The sequence below is a fragment of the Schistocerca gregaria genome, chromosome 6, assembly GCF_023897955.1.
Source record: "Schistocerca gregaria isolate iqSchGreg1 chromosome 6, iqSchGreg1.2, whole genome shotgun sequence".
NCBI lineage: Eukaryota > Metazoa > Arthropoda > Insecta > Orthoptera > Acrididae > Schistocerca > Schistocerca gregaria.
The window spans coordinates 229,190,042-229,208,123 of record NC_064925.1 but is presented as its reverse complement, the minus strand read 5'-3'; the positions used below and the strand labels follow the sequence as shown (position 1 = coordinate 229,208,123).

Here is an 18,082-nt window from a genome sequence, read left to right as displayed (position 1 = left end):
TTCTCAATAACACAAAATGTGCTGCAGTTCCTTGAATTTTCTTGATGTACTCCATCGATCCTATCTAGGAAGGATCCTACATGATGCAGCAGTATGTCAAAAGAGGATGGACAAGATTAGTGTAGGCATTCTCTTCAGTAGATCTGTTGCATCTTCTAAGAGTAATCCTAATCTTTCCTGCAACTGTTAGCCTACAACTGTGCCATGACTACTACCAGCTTGTTGAGCGCCCATAACACCATATCCAACACCACTACTACCAGCAGTAACACTTTTCTTTTACTACAATTCAGTTTTTGAACTGTCTCTTAAATTGTTATTAATGGTCTGCTCACCCAATATCCTTTACAGCTCAACGAAGTGTCTTCACTTCAGCACATAACAGGTTCTGTCTGTTCTTCAGCAAAGACTATAGTAGAGTAGACATTCAAATTTTTTTCCAATAATTACACACTGCCTGCAAAAAACAGTGAACCATCCAGAAGGCATACTTGGTTGTCTATGTACACCTCACCTGCGGATGAGGAGTTGCCGTTTTCTGTACCAGGTAGAACAGCCACCAGAGTCCATCAGTTCTGTTGATGTTTAGTTTGTTATCTGTCCTGGTAGGATATATAATGGACATGCACAACATCAGAAGTTGCATAATCATTGCGAAGGGCACGGAGATGCCACATAGTCATTTAAGGCAATGTTATCAGCAACTGATGCAGTTTGAAGAGAGCCTCATTGTGGGACTCCATTTGACCTATTGGTCAGATCATGTAATATGCAGATAAATGGGGGCATTCAAATCTGATAGTACCCTTAAAGGCTGCATGGGAATACAATTGCAGGCCTACTCATTTTTAAGGCTCTGGTTGAACATGTACTTGTATGACAACCACAAGGGATGATCACTTTATTATTCAACGAGCACAAAGTAATACCTTCAAATCAGTACCTGCCATTCCAGAGCAATAAACTGACTCACTGCACTATGGTTACAAACTAGCAGTAGGAAGACTAAGGATATACCATCTCATACATAGGCTGTAGTTATCACTACAACACAAACACCAGCATTTGGAGTGCTGCTGTGATTGGGACTCATGTTCTGCTGATGAATAGCACAGTGTTGCACTCAGCAATGAATGGCAGTTCTGCACTATCCCAACTGACCATCATTGGTGGGTATGGTGATGATTTGTGGAAGGTCACATTCTTCCAAAGTTTTGGAGAGGCACAGTGGTACTACTTTTGGCGTTACGTTGTTGAGAGACACTGGGTATTACTTCAGGTCATGGCTGATAGTACTTCAGGGAACTCTGATGGCACAACCGTATGTAACAGATATCCTGTGTCCTCACGTGTTATCTCTCATATGACATTGTAGTGATGCCATTATTCAACAGGACAACACTCATCCACACAGGGTATGTGTCTCAATGGACTTTCTGCATGATGTTGAGGAACTCCTTTGACTAGTAAGACCTCCACATCTCTCTCTGATACAACATGTAGGAACATCTTTGACATCAACTCTGTCCCAGTAAAAGTATGCAGGTTACTGGGAACCACGTACAGTAGTAGTGAGCCAGCATACCTCGGGAAAGGATACAATATGTTTTTGACACCCTCCCCAACCAAATCAGCATGTGTATCCAGGCCCAGGTAAGTGTGACACACTGATAAGTGGGTTCATACACAAAGTTCTTCATAAATTTGACTCGAATTTGTAATCACAGGAATAACACCACATACCTTGTCGACCTGTCAATTTTCATTTGTTTACTCCTCCTTTTGTATGCTTCACTTTAAATGTCAGACAGTGTGTATGTTGCACCACTACTGCTAATATTTTAGTTTTTCAGTTACTTTATAAACTTAATTTTGTTCATTATTTTCCAATCCTAGTGTGTACTCTGTAATAAAAATATTTTATGTGAAGAAAAATGTGAATCTTAGAGCAGCATAAAAGTGTTAATAGAATTTCAACAGTAAACCGTGTTATTCAATTTAATAGATGCAGATTCTAATTATGAAATAAATTGCATCTAAAATTTAAACTGATGTGGCAGGCAATATTTGCAGTACTTTGGAAACTGACTTTGTCAGTGTGTGTTGTGGAAATAATATAATGATGCTCATAATTCATTTTCATCTAACCAACAGTCTATATTTTGATCCTCAGAAACAATTGCTTCATAAAATAACTATCAGAATAGTTCTGCAGGGTGGTTTTTCCCATCCAACATGTACAAAATTGCAAATGTTTCATTATATTGCAGGGTGTTTGTAGCATCCTGTAATTATTGCAATGTGATTGAAAGCAGTATGTACTAACAAAATGAGATTTTTCTGTGAAACTTTCAATTTCTCTTTTAAAATTATCTAGAGAGCAGTACAAGAAAAGAATTAAAAATTTAACCCATGAAAAATGTTCATCCTTGATGCTTCTCCATATTTATTTATTTATGTATTTATTATTTGTTTTACTTTATTTACAGCATTCTGTTTTACTATCTCTTTTGTCATTTTCTCCTGCCTGCATTCCATCTCATTGCTTATCACCTCCTCCTCCTCCTCCTCCTCCTCATCCCCCCCCTCCCCCCCTCTATCCTTTTTTATACTTTGCCCCCCATTTACTTCATTCCAACATGACATTTGGTTTCACAAATTATTTTCTCTTTTTTATTTCCAAATTACTTTCTAATGGCCATTCTTCTCTATTGACACTCAGTATAATTGACTTTCTTGTACTCACAGCACAGTCCAGTTTTACTATTTTCTTGGTATCTCACCTCTTACTACAGATATCGTCCTTTTATTTTCATATGTACAACTCTTCAAGATAAAACTTCCTCACATTTGATTTGCTCATAAATTCATAACTTCACAGTTATTTTCAAACTGTCATATATTTGTCCTACAGAAATTCCCTAATTCTCTGTATGTGTGAAACTAGACATTGTTGTTGAGATTTTTAGAGAATTAGGTATTCCCATTAATAAAAAATGCACATTTTTGAGAAAAACTGCAAATAATAAAAATATATAAATGAAGCAAAAATTTGCAATACTACATTTGAGAAGAAGAATTTACTTACTTGTGGGCGGAATACTGTTCCTATTAGAAGACCATAACTCTCAGAAACTATAGAAACTAGGAAAAACAGCAAAGAATACATCAGGAACCTGTACCATTCAAGAGGCTGACTGGAGAGTAAATAGGAGAGTGGGACAAACACCAATGTCCACACATGCTGAAATTTAAACAGACTTGTTTTAACAATTAAAATTTCTAACTAATGACTACAATAATGTAAGTACAATTAACTGGCCAATACATACCATACAAATAAGTTTCGAAATAAATACAGCAGCAAAATATGAATTCAATGAGTACCATCCATTTTGGTATTCTCTCTTCACAAGTTTAAGCTCAAAAGGATCTGAAAATTAAAGGTGAACCAAGCATTAATGGAAAACTGTCATCTTGCAATTGCAATCGTACTTCACATACTTCTGTTTAATTCTGTCCTGTGGTATAATGTTCTTCAGCAATGCAACTAAGATCACAAAAATATTTATTCTACCGAACCCTGCAGTAATATTATTATGCCAGGGTGAACCAAAATTTGCATACTCAGGTGTCATAAGGCATTTATTGCATATTAGCAATACAAACATGTCTCCAACAAAATTTCATCTCATGCATACGTATGGTATAAGGAAAGCAATCTGGCAACATTGTAATCAGATGTGAGCTAATTTTTTTTACATCCCTGCTGCAGTGGTAACACTGGATCTCATCAGATCACCAAAGTTAAAAGCTCTTGTGCTTGGCTAGCACTTGGATGGTTCACTGTCCTAGTCTGCCAAGTGCTGTTGGCAAGTGTGCCACATTCAGCCCTTTTTAGGCCGACTGAGGAGCTACTTGACTGAAAAGTAGAGGCACCAGTCACAAAAACCGACGAAGGCCAGGAGGGCATTGTGCTGATCACATGTCTCTCTCTGTATCTGCATCTGGTGATACCAAAGGACTGAGGCTAACACGGTGGTTGGTTGGTACCATTGGGCCTTCAAGGCATGTTTTGACAGTGTATGTTTGTTTGTTTTATGTAAGTTGGCAAATATGTATCCCATAAAAGCCTCTTTAGGTATCATGGGATTCTTACACTTATGTGCCAATACATATAGACTCAAATTATATGTTGTGGTTGATAATAAAAGTGAATTTAAGATGAACTGAAAATCTCAAGCACATTACTAGGAGTAGAAATATAATCTAAGAGAAAAAAAAGGATGCACCACAAAAGAATTATTTTAATGGAATGTAAATCAGTAGATTTGATGTTGATGTAGAGACAAACAACTGATTACAATTTCAGAAAAATTGGATCATCTATTCAAGAGAAAGAGCTTCACAAATCGAGCAAGTCAACAATGCATTGGTCCACCTTTGACACGTATTCAAGCAGTTGTTCAGGTTGACATTGGTTGATAGAGCAGGTGGATGTCCTTCTGAGGCCTAGTACAACAAATTCTATCCAGTTAGGAAGTTAGATGATCAAAATCCCAAGCTGGTTCGGGGGACTTGCCCATAATGTTTGAAATGTTCTCAATTAGGGAGAGACCCAGTGCGCTTGTTGGCCAAGATAGGATTTTGTAAGCATGAAGATGAGCTGTAGAATCTCTCATTGTGTGTGGGTGGGAATCACCTTGCTGAAATGTAATCCAAGGATGACTCACCATGAAGGGTAACAAAATGGGGTAGAATATTGTTGATGTGCTGGTGTGCTGTAAGGATGTTGCAGACAGCAGCCAAAGGGGTCCTGCTATGAAATAATGAGCACCCCAGACAATCACTTCTGGCTGTTGGGCCATATGGCAGATAGTTAGGGTGGTATTCCAACATTATCTGGGACCTCGCCAGACACATTGTTTGAGACCCAATGACCAGTGAATGCATATCAGAGTATGATCTTGGTAGTAGTGGGATACTAACCTGACTGTTGCCCAAAATATGGCCCAACAACCAGGAGTGATTGTGGTGCCATTTCACTTCATAGAAGAACCCCTTTGGTAGTCATCTGCAGCACCCTTACAGAGCAGTGGTACATCGACAACATTCTATGCCTTGTTTTGTTCCCCTTTATAGCAAGCCATCATGGGATTACATTTCAGGAAGATAATGCCCAACCACATGTGGGAAGAGTTTCTACTGCTTGTCATTTTGCTTGTCAGATGCTACCTTGCCCAGCAAGATCACTGGATCTCTCATCAATCAATAGCATTTTGAGCATTATGGGCAAGGCTCTCCAACCAACTTGACAGAATTTGGCAAGATATCCCTCAGGAGGAGATCCAACAAATCTGTCAATCAGTGCCAAGTCAAAGAACTGCTTGTATGGTGGCCAGACATGAAACAGTGGGTTACTGACTTACGTTACTCAATTTGTGAATCTCTTTCTTTTGAATAAATCCAATTTTTCTGAAATGGTAATCATTTCTTTGTCTGTATATATACCACTATCCATTTCTGTCCCATTCTGATAGTTCTTTTGTGATGCATCCTTTTTTGTGTTATGTATCTTCCTGTCCATTCTTGTTTCTTATAATTTTGATCAAAATGAAGTTTATATTATGGCATAAAAGTCTGTAAACATATGCTGACATACATTAAAAAGGAAATGGTAAATCCCAAGATATTCAAGACTGTACCTTCTTAAACGTCCTTTCTACATTTTATAAGAAAGTTTAAACTTGGGTATGTAAAGTCCAGTTAACACTATGTTCACGTGAAACAGATTTTCATCTTTGTCAGCATTTCTGAAGTCAGTAAAGTGGATTAAATGAATAATATAAAGTAGCCAATACAAACAGCATATATGTAGTATAAATGGAGGAGGAATAATATATCCTCTTGTAAACTAGCAGCTTTCTTTTTGTGCTATAGTCTGCTCCATGAACAATGGTGGTTCATTCATGTTGAGGCATGGACAGGGATTGCATTGTTGATGATTCCAAGTGACAGTTGCCATATGCACATGAGCATGCTTTCTGCTTGAAGAAAGCATATATCCTGCAAATCGTGTCTCTTGCTTACTTATGCAGAAATTATCACTTACCACCACAATTAGCAATGATGAATCACAACAAATGAAATCATAATTCCCTAAACATATCTCTATGATCACTTTTAATGCTCACATTAGCTACAGTGTTCAAAGCAGAGTGCTTGGAATATACTGAACACTCATTGGCTATTGGAACATACGTAATGTAGGTGCACGGCACAAGCGTAAATTCGACCATCACTTGTGACTCCAACTAAAGTAGTAATTACCATTATTATTAGTGACAGTAAATTATTACTAATCATAACTTGTATATTTTACAGAACACTACACTTTATGTTAGGATTTGCAGGACATATTATATATCTGAATTAATGAGTCTAATTAAACAGATTCATAAACTGTATTTTCTTTCTGATCAGAAAAAAATATTTGTCACTTGTTCATTGGTATAATGTATTAGTTACATATTAATAAGAATATAAATAAAGGAAAGTCTATTCTGGTCAAAGCTGATGGAGATGGTGGCCAAGCGTATGTGAGATGTGCTTGCTTGTGTGAATGAACGTGTGCATGTTTCCTATTCTGACAAAGCCTTTGGCTGAAAGCTAATCTGTAAGTGTCATTTTGTTGTGCCTGTCTGCAACTTGATGTGTCATCTTTATGCATTTAGCAGCCTCTATTTTCATTATGCTGTTGATATACCAATGTTGAGTTTTCATTGTTTTAAAAAATCATTCTTCACATTTGGACCTAACTTCCTGAAATGCACCTCCTCAATAAAAAAAAAGTTTTAAGAAAGTTCTGGTACAATGTAAATGTTATAGATCAGCCATAGAGTGACCACATCATGTTTTCAGCACAATGTCTTCATCCTGTGGCTTCCTTATCCTTGGTCCACTGAAAAGTGTCAAAGCAGTAGTTCTCTTTTCATTCAGAAATATGCCATTGTGTAAACTAGCCACATTTTTATATTCAGGTTAGAGTCAGTTTAATATGCAAATTAATTAAATTACAATTAAATCAAATCAAATTCAGAGAGAATTTGGAAACACATGTTTACATTCAATTTCAATATAACAGCAGTTATTATACAGTATATGTTATTTCTTCCTTTTCTTCTATCTCCACTATTGATTGCATGTACTGGGTATTGGCTAAGACAACTTTTGCATGGTGTGCCTACCACAAAGCAACCAAGTTCAATAGAAGAACCATCCAAACCCCTGCTGGTTTAGAAGGTAGGGAAAGCATCAGCTCCTCATGCCAGACTAAGGTAAGGGGGAATGGATGCTGAAGATAGCGGATCATTGTGTTCTACTTGCTTCCTGGGGGTAAGGGACATTATCAGCAAGGTACACACTGTAACAATTTTATGCTAACAGCATCTGTGAACACTTCCCTGGTGAAAAGAGGATTTTGTAAACAACATAAGCAGTTTTTGAGCCATTCTTCACAGAAAACGTTTTAGGTGATATACTGATCTCAAAAGCTTTCCAAATTGCATGGACAGTCCCTGGAATTGAGTCAAGCACTTTGGTCCCCTGTTAGCATTTCGGCCAACATTTTTTTCTTCTTTTTCTCTTTATGTGTTTCACACAAGCAAACACTGTACAAAAGCACCAAATTTAAGATACATGGTCTGTCTTGAATATTATGACATATAAGGAATTTATTGGAAGGGTTGTATCAGTATACTTGATTGGAAGAGCCAGATTTTTTACAGTGGTGGGAGTATACTAGCATCTGCTTAATTTTTTCATTTTCAGGACAAAAATGATACTTTCTGGTTGGCAATCACTGCTTGGCAATCACTGCAGGAAATATGTGCAAAATTGATACCCTCTACACTTTTCCAACACTTTGGTTTATGGTCTGAATAGAGTGACTTTAGGCTCTGCTTCAGAAGGGGACTCTTAAGCCTCTATTTGCAGCAGACACACTTCATATTTTACATTCAGTAGAAACATTTTGGGTTCTGCACACAGTTGGACTACTCTTCAGTCAGGTTGCTTCTGGCAGAGACTTTGCCTTGCAAACTCCACATTCCAGCCTCATCCAATAACATTACAGCAGTGCATGCACACCAGGTGCATGTAATGAGCTATCTGCAACTCCCACAGGCAGCACATTCATATTCCAATGATAAAATTTACAAGCAGCACCATTCGTATAGGTAATGATGAATTTAATAACTCTCAGTAATTTCATAGTTAGGTGCTACCTGGTCACTGAGGCTGGCACAGTAGGACAACAACTTTTCTTTTATTCCAAGCATGAATGCAATCAGTGCTGTCAAGTTGCAAATTTGAATCAGTTAAAATTTAATATGTTACAGAGCTGAATTTGACATGTGCTTCACTTCATGAAATTTTCAAGTTTTAAGTCACAACAATGTCATCTTTTTTATTCATCATTATTGCTGTTGCATCTGGAGTAACTTTTACTAAATATTTAAGTTTCTAAAAAAGTAAAATTGTGCTGATAAACTCAAGAATTTGTCATGTATTTGAATTTAATGTGATAGCTAGTCGCCTCTTTGCGTACCTAAGGTCACCCACTGATAAAAAAATTAGCATTTATTAAACTCCATTGTGCATAGTTTAATTAGTATGGTTTCTTGAGGGAGAGGTTTAGATAGATATCCAACTTGATAATATCTCACTTTTTTTTCCTAACAGTAGGGATAGTGGATCGGGGGTGGGGGCAGGGATTACAAGCATTCTGTGTAAAAACAGTCTGCTGATACACTGATAGTTGCAGGTGCCACAAGGAAGCACCAGCCACATTACCGAGCAGTGCACTTGTCAAGAAACTGGTGTCACCGTTATTGAGGAAATAAATACCGTACACACATCACACAGTTTCAGACATGCTTCCACCTGCTGAATACTTAAGGCAATATGCACCCTTCAGCAGCAACATGCAATTTCTCACTTTATTCTGGGCCGTGAGCCAGATATACTCTCAGCTCATCAATCTCCACACTGCTTCATGTCACTCCACAGTGTGTGGCCCCTACAGATGCCACTCTACAGCTGATAGGGAACAGGCTTCCTTTAGAAATGATATTCCCAGAGTGAGCTTTGTATGTTTCATTCTCAAGTGATCATGAACAATCTTTCAGTCTAAACTTTTTGTGAACAATGTGTCATGAATAAATTTTTCTTAAGTTAAACATGGGCATTATAGTTCAATGCAGCATGCATTATCAACAGCGTGTCTTAACAATGACGAATTGGATCAAACCAGGATTTAACAACTGGTGATGGGGATAAATGACAGGATCTAACAGAAGTGACAAGGATAACACTGTATTTTCTGCTATGCCCTCATCTCTTTAAGCGACACATTGCTTCTTTGCCCAGGTTGGGTTCTTGTGTGTGTAATGACTTCACATGGTGTGTACATCTTTGAACTTTCTGGAATTTAATACCACATGTCTGCTTCTGGGGTCACAGCCTGCAGCAAAACAATGTCAAGAGGGTAGATTCAACACACATTGCTGGTATCACTTGCCATTGTGTCAGGGCTGATCCAGAGTCAGGTCTAGCACCAGTATGTCCTGTGTGTCCAGTGCCTTCAGGCTTTTGTGTCACCTCTACATCTCACCCACTGCCTATCTGCTTCACACTTCTGGAATCAGTACAGTGGATTGAGACAGCAAAGTTTGTACCTGTTTTGCCCTTTGGGCTTCAGAATTTCAAGTAAAATGATGGAATACAGGGAAGTAATGAGCTTAGTAACTGACATTTTGTTTGTTATGTTACAAGAATAAAGTCTGTATATACTAGGATCTATTACCATACAGTGTGGTTCTGTAGAGTCATTTTTTGTGTGTAAGGAGTAATTCAGGTGCTCATTTCTTAGCTAATGGAATAATGAGGTATAATAATGCAATGATGAAATAATGAAGTAGTAATGAGAGATAATGAAAAGTGTGTTAGATAGGACATTAATGATTAGCAAGCCTACCTTTGCAGTATGGGTAATTTCTGAGAATGCAATCCCCTAGTTAACAAGGTTAGGATTGGAAGGATATAATGGGATTAACAGAGATGTATGAGTAATGTAATGCGAACTGTATACAGGCAATTCTTGTTACAGTGAAAATCTGTTGGAGCTAGGTGACATTTAGTACTGTTTATGTAAATCATAACAATGAAACTAAAAAGTTGGCTGTAAGAATAATTTTTTTGAGGAATATTATATACATTCTGCTGCATATTTGGTTTTAAATGCTGCTGGAAATTGCTATTTGTGTTCCAGATAATGATTGGCTGAGGGTAATGATACACTGAAGGAAACAATTTCTGCTGAGTGATTAGTAACAGTAATTCAAAAGTAATATGAATATTCTGACAAGGGTGGATAATTTAATTACATTTCGGGAAATTTCATGAGAATATAATTTTGTTATTGAGAGAAATTAGTAACCCAGTTTGAGTGAAAAATGTAATTATTTGATTTGAAACAGCTTCCATTACTTTAATTTAATTTAACTAGTAATTATGTAATGGCATAATGATCATGGTTTTGTTCTCCTTATAACAGGGGAAGTTAGGGTAAACTGGAGCTATTTTTTCTTCCTTTGAAATCTTACTAAAAGAATGGTTCTTTTGAAAACTTTTATTCATGAATCTGGAGTGAAACATATACAAAAACTATAGGCACTTTCATTTTTGTATTATCTCAGAGTTTTTACGGAACTAGAAGAACTCTGATCCTACTTTGAGACCATGTAACCCCAGTGGCTGGTTTAACAGAACCATTTATCACTTTCCACCTGACCTCTCAGTTAAATAAATGAATTGCAGGACCCTAAAACAAAAATGTATTGGAAGAACATTAGTAACAATGCTAAATACAAGTTTATAAATATATTAATGGAAAAATTGTGGAAATAACAAATAATGCACTATGAATTTAGCAACGTAAATCTAGAACAAAACCCTATTTCCATAATGAGTGGTTGTACTGTGTATTGGGTTGGATAGTTTGCCTGTTATTTAATTTGAAGCAACAAAAGTATCATCATCTTTTGAAGATTCAAATTCTGTGGTAGAAACAACTCTGATAAAACACTGTACTTGCAACTATCACTGTACATTTCAAAGACTTAGGGAACGTGATAGTCCCCTTCTCCAGTGTTTCACCATTTCATCAACACTTGTGTACAAGTCAGTATTATATGAATCAATGTACTGGACATAATCAGCATCTTGGGAGTTGCTGCTGCTCTACTCCAGTACTGTCATTTGACTTCATTGAATGTATGCTTTTTTGGCTACTGCTTTGATCGTCTGTCTTTTGCCACTGCACCTAACTCTTGTTTAAACTGGTGTACTGGTAAGTACAACTGATTCCCATTTCTTTCTACCTCTTTTTGTTTTAGTTGCACCACTATTAGAATATGGCTAAACATGCTAGGATGTGTAATTTCTGGTTGCCGATCTTGTCTGACGTCCAATATTCTCCACATTGTCATCTGCAGGTTTGCTAGCATCTTCTGCCAGTGAGTCGCTATCTGTTCCATAAAAACACGGGAGAACTGCCGGATATCAGTAATGTTCTGCCACGATATTTCGGTGCAGAGTCTTCTGGCCATCTTCAGGTGAATGCCACTGTAGTAGTACTGGCGAGTACGTGCTGAGCTCTGCTATTTAAAGCCTTCTGAGGTGACATTGCGCATGCGCTGCTCATAGTGCGCGTTCATAACGGCTCTGTGCGCTGCACCTCGCACCCTCCACTGTGAAAGCCTGGCGTATCGGTATCAGGTCGATTTCCATCTTTAAGCAGATAACTACGTTCACTACAAAGTTTCTCTATAACAGGATTCCAAGCAGAGTTTAGCTGATAACCGCTATCTCGATTGATGAGAGTCTCATTGTCAGACAATCTTATTTCCACTGATTTATTGATAATCGAGCTCCAAAAGTTTGATGTATGGGCCAAAATTTTTGTGTCGTCGTCATTCATGGAATGGTCTGTGGAAATACAATGCTCAACGATTGTGGACTTGGTGGGTTGGAGAAGGCGAGTATGCCATTGGTGTTCCACAATGCGTTCCTGCACAGTTTGTGTCGTTTGCCCTATATATGACTTGCCACATTCACACGGAATTTTGTAAACACCTGGTTTAGATAGGCCCAGGTCATCTTTAACGGATCCCACCAGTGATGAAATTTTGGAAGGAGGACGAAAGATGACTCTCACTTGATACTTTCTCAGTATATCTGTCAAGAAATATTCCCAATAAATGGTAGATAAACAGTCGATCTGAAGGCCTCTTCCTCTTCCTTGTTCCATCATTTGTAGGTCTTCATCACTCTGTTCACTTGCCTAGGTGAAAAGCCATTCTTCAAAAATACTTTTTGCACCTGTTCCAGTTCTGCTTGAAGACTGTCAGTGTCAGAGATAGTATGGGCATGGTGGACCAAGGTTTTGAGAACGCCCATTGATTGTGCTGGATGGTGGCAACTAGTAGCTTGTAGATACAGGTCTGTATGGGTGGGCTTCCTGTACACCAAGTGACCAAGTATGCCATCACTCTTCCATCGCACCAAGATGTCTAAAAATGGCAGCCAACCATCTTTTTCTATCTCCATGGTAAACTTTATATTTTCATGTATGGAGTTCATGTGACGTAAAAATTCTTGGAGACGGTCCAGACCATGAGGCCACACTATAAAAGTGTCGTCAACGTACTGCCAAAATACTGTCAGTTTAAAACTGGCAGAGTCAGGTGCTCCCTCCTCAAAATCCTCCATAAAAAAGATTGGCCACCAGGGGAGACAAAGGACTCCCCATGGCGACACCATCAGATTGTTCGTAAAATTCGTTGTTAAATATAAAATAACATCACAATCACTGTCTGTTTGTTACTGAATTAGTCTGTACATAGCATTTGATGACAAAAGTATTGTTTAGTAAATATGTTTGAATTAAAAGAATCAGTACCATTGACACTAAAGTCTTTCAAGATGTTGGAGAAAGTAAAGGCCAAAGGCTATGCAACACCTACAAGGCTTCAATATGGTAATTCTGGGGACACTAGCAGATGTTCCCATGAAGTTGTTCATTATATTCATTCTACAACAACTTTCTGGGGTTAATCAAACTTGTCTATCTTATGTCAAACTTCATCAGACCATTTAATGCCACATTCACTTTATCAAAAATCTTCAGAGTAGTAGGAAAATGGCTCCATGCACAATTTATATTTCATGGAGTATCGTGAAGCAATAAATAATTTAAGTTAACTCAAAGAAACAAAATTGTGTACTATGGTTGTTAAAATTTTTGGAGAATTTATTAGATGCAAGGAAACATTATGGTTACCACTGGATTTAACATTTTTATATATATCAGCAAACTTAGATAACTTGCAGTTGCCCCATAGATACAAATAGTACTTCTAACCTAAGAAAACAATTTTATGGTATGAAAAAAATAATTTTCCTTCTTGTATTGTTAATTAATGTGTGGTCCAATTAACTCAACCTCCCCACTGTAAAATGTGTGTTTGGTCATTTGAAATATTAGATTGAGTTTCTGGCTTTTGAGTTCAACGATGTATGACAGTGATTCAAGTTAAAGTACAGGAGTGCATGGAAGAGATTCCATTCTTTTTATACTACCTGATTGTTTATATCTTTGAGAAATGAAACTTTTTCTTGTAGTTTTACTTGTAGTTGTCATCTGTGTACTAAAGTGGTAATTATCTGTATACTATATTTATTTATTTATTTATTTATTTTGCTTCCCATGTACAATGACAGATGATAACTACTTCCCAGGACACTGGTGAAACTGGAGTATATGAGGGCGACCATTTGGACCTATAAAATGCACGGACCCGACTTCAGCTAAGTGGAACACTGACAACTGTAATTATGTAAGCTGAAATCAGTGAAATGACTGGAAAATGAGGAATTCTTTCCTCCTGCAACGTGAAAAAATGTTATATTGTCAAATTGTTTTGCTCTTCATGCTGTATAACTCTGATTTTACAGGAACAAACTTTTGATATTGAAATTTGTTTTTCTTTATGCTATATGGATTTGTATTTGAATATGGTTTATATGGTTTTAATGTTTGTAATCCTTTGTATTAGAGGCTTATGGCCAGTTTAGATAACCAAAATATTTTTTATGTGTAGTAAACTATTTTGCAAGAGGCAGGTATCTGTTTATACAACCCAATGTTCGCATGATGTAACAAAACAGGTGGATGCTTTCCTCCTGTTACAATTCCTCCCCTCCCCCCCCCCCCCCCCCCCCTTAACTTTTTTAAATAAATATCTTTATAGTGTTGTTATTTATATAACATGTGCACAGTACTTAAAGTTCTGATTATTAACTCAGAACTTAGATACCTTGACTTTGTGATCCATCACATTCTTTTGGTGAATTAGAAGCAGTTGGTGTAATTAGTTTACCTACATGCCAACTAACTGCAAATACCATTAATTTTCAACTCGTTTCTCACTGTTCCTGTGCTAACTTTCAAATAAAGTAGATCAAAAATATATTTAAATAAGTTTCTAGACAGCTAATGCTGGAAATATGAGGCCTGGGATGGGGTCTGTCTGTCATGAACACATGCATTCCAGTCAGTTGGCTTTCCACAAGTGGCAGATGACCACATACACCATTGGCCTTCCTCCCAACCAACACATCAAGGAAGGGGAGGCAGCCATCTTTCTCCATCTCCGTCATGAAATGAATATTCAGGTTGACTGAATTAATGAGTTCTAAATTGCCACTCAAATTCTCACTGTGATGCAAAATCACAAAAGTATCATTTACATATCTCAAGAAACACACAGGTTTTCATGACTCTGTCTCCAAGTCACATGCCTTGAATTCTTTGATAACGGAACTGACAGCAACAGGCTTCCCATTGCAACTTCATCTTTATACTCATAGTACTGGTCTTTGAATAAAAATTAAGTTGAAGTCCATACATGTTGAAATAGGTTTGTTAACTCAACACCAAACATAATGTTATACAGAAAGGATTTGTAAAAGGACTGGTCATATTTTTTAGAAATATGATGTTAAATGTGGTTTCCAACCATAATCTAAGATTTGATACCTTTAGGATTCATAAAAGATTACCTACATTTGCATAAGGCAGATGTCTATGATATTTCTTGCAGATGTGGTATGTCATATTGGTCAGACCATCAGGACTGTGAAGGGCCTATGCACTGAGCATAAGCATCACACATGCTTACAACAGCTGAGAAAATCTGCTTCTGTGTAACATTGTCTTGGCATGGGTATCCTGTGGACCTCAACAACACAGAGATTCGTGTGTGTGTGCACACGCACATGCGCTATCAATCTGTAAATTCCCCAAATACTGATGTTCAAATCCTCTTGTGCAGCACTTCCTTTCTGCAGTTTTGCTTAGTAAATGACAGGATGTACACCGGTTGAAATATCAGCAGTTGTTGAAGATGTCATCTGGCTGCATTCCTGGTAGTTTTTTGAACTCTGTACACACCAGGAGAAACTTGGGTTCCCATAAAGTTTTCATCACTCTTGCACATTTAATGACTCACATTACATATTTTATATAGTTTTTATGTCATTTTATCAACATTTTCAGGTTGTTTTAATGATAATTTTGCTGGTATTGTAGGTAATTAATTCTGGCACCTGCAAATACAGATCTTTTTCATATTTGTAAACTGTTTGAGTGCTCACTAGGAACAATTTCCCCCTGTCCCACGTCCACCTTCCCCCTCCTCAGTCCACAGACCCTGCAGCACCCATCATGCACCATAAGGGAAGGTGTACGACAGTCAAATGGTGCTATGTTCACACAATTCTTCTGTATGTATGATTTGTTAAACAAAAATTTTAAAAATTTGCCTTTCTTTTTGATATCCTCTACGGCGACAACAGACTGGTCAATGACTGACTGGATACAAGACTTTTACCTATTTAGAAATTTTACATAAGACTAGAATTTTCTTGAGTTCTCAGCAAGATCTTCCACTAAGGTATGACTGTGGTAGTTGTTGTATGCTTCCTGCTTTTATATTTCTACCCATCCACAAATCTCTACTAAATTTTTCCTGTTGTCATTTGTGCATTCTGTTATGAACCAAGAGTACAACAGTCTTTTCTTCCTCATCATTTCACAAGTTTTGTTATTAATCATGGTGGTTCCTTGGGGTCCTTACTGTCCTTAATCCACTTACTCAGCACATGCTTCTCCTGTGCATGATTTACATTCCATTCCAATTTTGCACATTATTCCTCTATGTCTACCATAATGCAACTAAATGAAATCCATTCCTTGTCTAAGATGCTAACATCTGCTTATGTGCTCTTTCTAGCAAAAATGCTCTCCTAGCCTTCTTGATGGATTTATTACCTATAATAACCACTGTTGTAAAGAACATACTGAAATCACTAATCCCTGTCACTATACTGATGCCCTCAATGAGGTTAGGCCTGTTTGTAGCTACAAGGTCTCAAAAATATGTGCATTGTGAGTGGGCTGTTTAACTAGATGCTGAAGACAGTTTTCATAAAATCTGTTCGACAGCACTTCACAAGCATGTCGGTTGGTACCTTTTGTAATGCATCCACAGACATCCCAGTCTGTGATTGATATTTTAAAGTCACCTCCAGCTAACACTGTCTGATGTCACTATTCCCATGTCACTGAGAATAGAATTTGTTTGAATGACAAACTATCACAGCTGAATTGGGTTGGCAGTAAAAACATCCAGCAATCAACTTCATTTCACCTAGACCTGTTACACATGATCAGATAAATTCACAGTCATGCTCAAAATTGACCTCAATAGAGACAATACTTTTGCTGACTACAATGAACACTCCCCCTTCTACAGCATCTAATCTGTCTCTCCAAAATACATTCCATGACCCACTAAACATTTCAGAGCTTTCTGCTTTGGGTTTCAGGCACTTATCAGTCCCAAAAATAGTTCAAAAGTAGCAAATTTCCCAGAGGGCATTAAATTCAGGAACTTTGGTTTGAATACTTTGACAATTTACTGCTAAAATATTGACAAAGTGTCTTTACTCTGAATACAGTCTGATTTCTCTCTCTGAGTGTCAACTGACTTGTGCTCATCAGAGATCCTCAAAGTACTGCCTAGCTCTCTCTGCAGTGCATATGCTTTTTGTGCTCTCTGTGCTCTTCTGCATCCTGTGGCAGTGACAATTCCACCAGCCCTGGTCACCCTGTGGCAATGACCATTCCACCAGCTCTGCTCACTCTCCGGCCATATTCTTGCCACACTCCCACACTTGGCACAGTGACGGCTTTCGCTGCCTGTTGGTCGTTGAGACTGATACACTAGATCAGCGTGTTCACACACTGTGATGACAGCCCTCCGACAACCCACCCCTTCAACATGTGTGCTCTCATTGCCCATTACACTGATGACCTCCCCACTGGTTCCTGGCCTCTCAACGGCCACTTATTTCTCTTACCCTTGCACATTCAGTGCTGATCTTTCTGACACACTGATCTCTTGTCTCCTTTTGTCTTTTCCTTTTCCATGCCCTTTCTCCACCTTCAATGCTACACTTACATGAATTAATGCAAACCCTCCTCGTTCCCTCCCTATTCTCTACACTTGCACAGCTGGTGACCAATATTCACAGGTTTATCAGCAACTGCCAACACCACTCATATTGTTGGGACCATCTACTCTTGACATCACATTGGTTTGAGCCCCATCTTCTTGCATAACCACCACTCCATGACTGTTAGTGCCTTCATGTCCAACATTGGGGCAACATCAGGTCATTGGGCCTGCCTTCATGGGCCATTGGACAGCTCACCCCTGGTTGCATTCTATGGTACTCTCTAATTCTCTTGGATTTTCTCTGTGCAGCACCCACTTCACAACCTCAGCTTCAGGACTCCAGGGATCGGGTTGCGGTCACATTGGACTCCTTACTTTCTGTGACCTCCCACATTGCCCAAGAAAGCTCAACAGCAGGATCAGTGGCCATTATTGGGCAG

General features: G+C 38.0%; 1 protein-coding gene across 2 annotated transcripts in view; it reads right to left on the bottom strand.

The window, feature by feature from the left end:
- The window catches only part of LOC126278971 (ATP-binding cassette sub-family G member 1-like), a 294,595-nt gene that overhangs the window by 12,301 nt on the left and 264,212 nt on the right, over positions 1 to 18,082 (bottom strand). Inside the window, exons 10-12 of one of the 2 annotated variants that reach the window (XM_049979266.1) lie at positions 3,333 to 3,433; positions 3,089 to 3,244; positions 1,750 to 1,904 (exon numbers count right to left, since the gene is read on the bottom strand). In XM_049979266.1, coding sequence (XP_049835223.1) covers positions 1,893 to 1,904; positions 3,089 to 3,244; positions 3,333 to 3,433 — 269 coding nt within the window. In that variant the 3' untranslated portion in view covers positions 1,750 to 1,892. Of the gene's footprint in view, positions 1 to 1,749; positions 1,905 to 3,088; positions 3,245 to 3,332; positions 3,434 to 18,082 lie in introns of those variants that run through there. The other variant, XM_049979265.1, reaches the window with a different exon arrangement.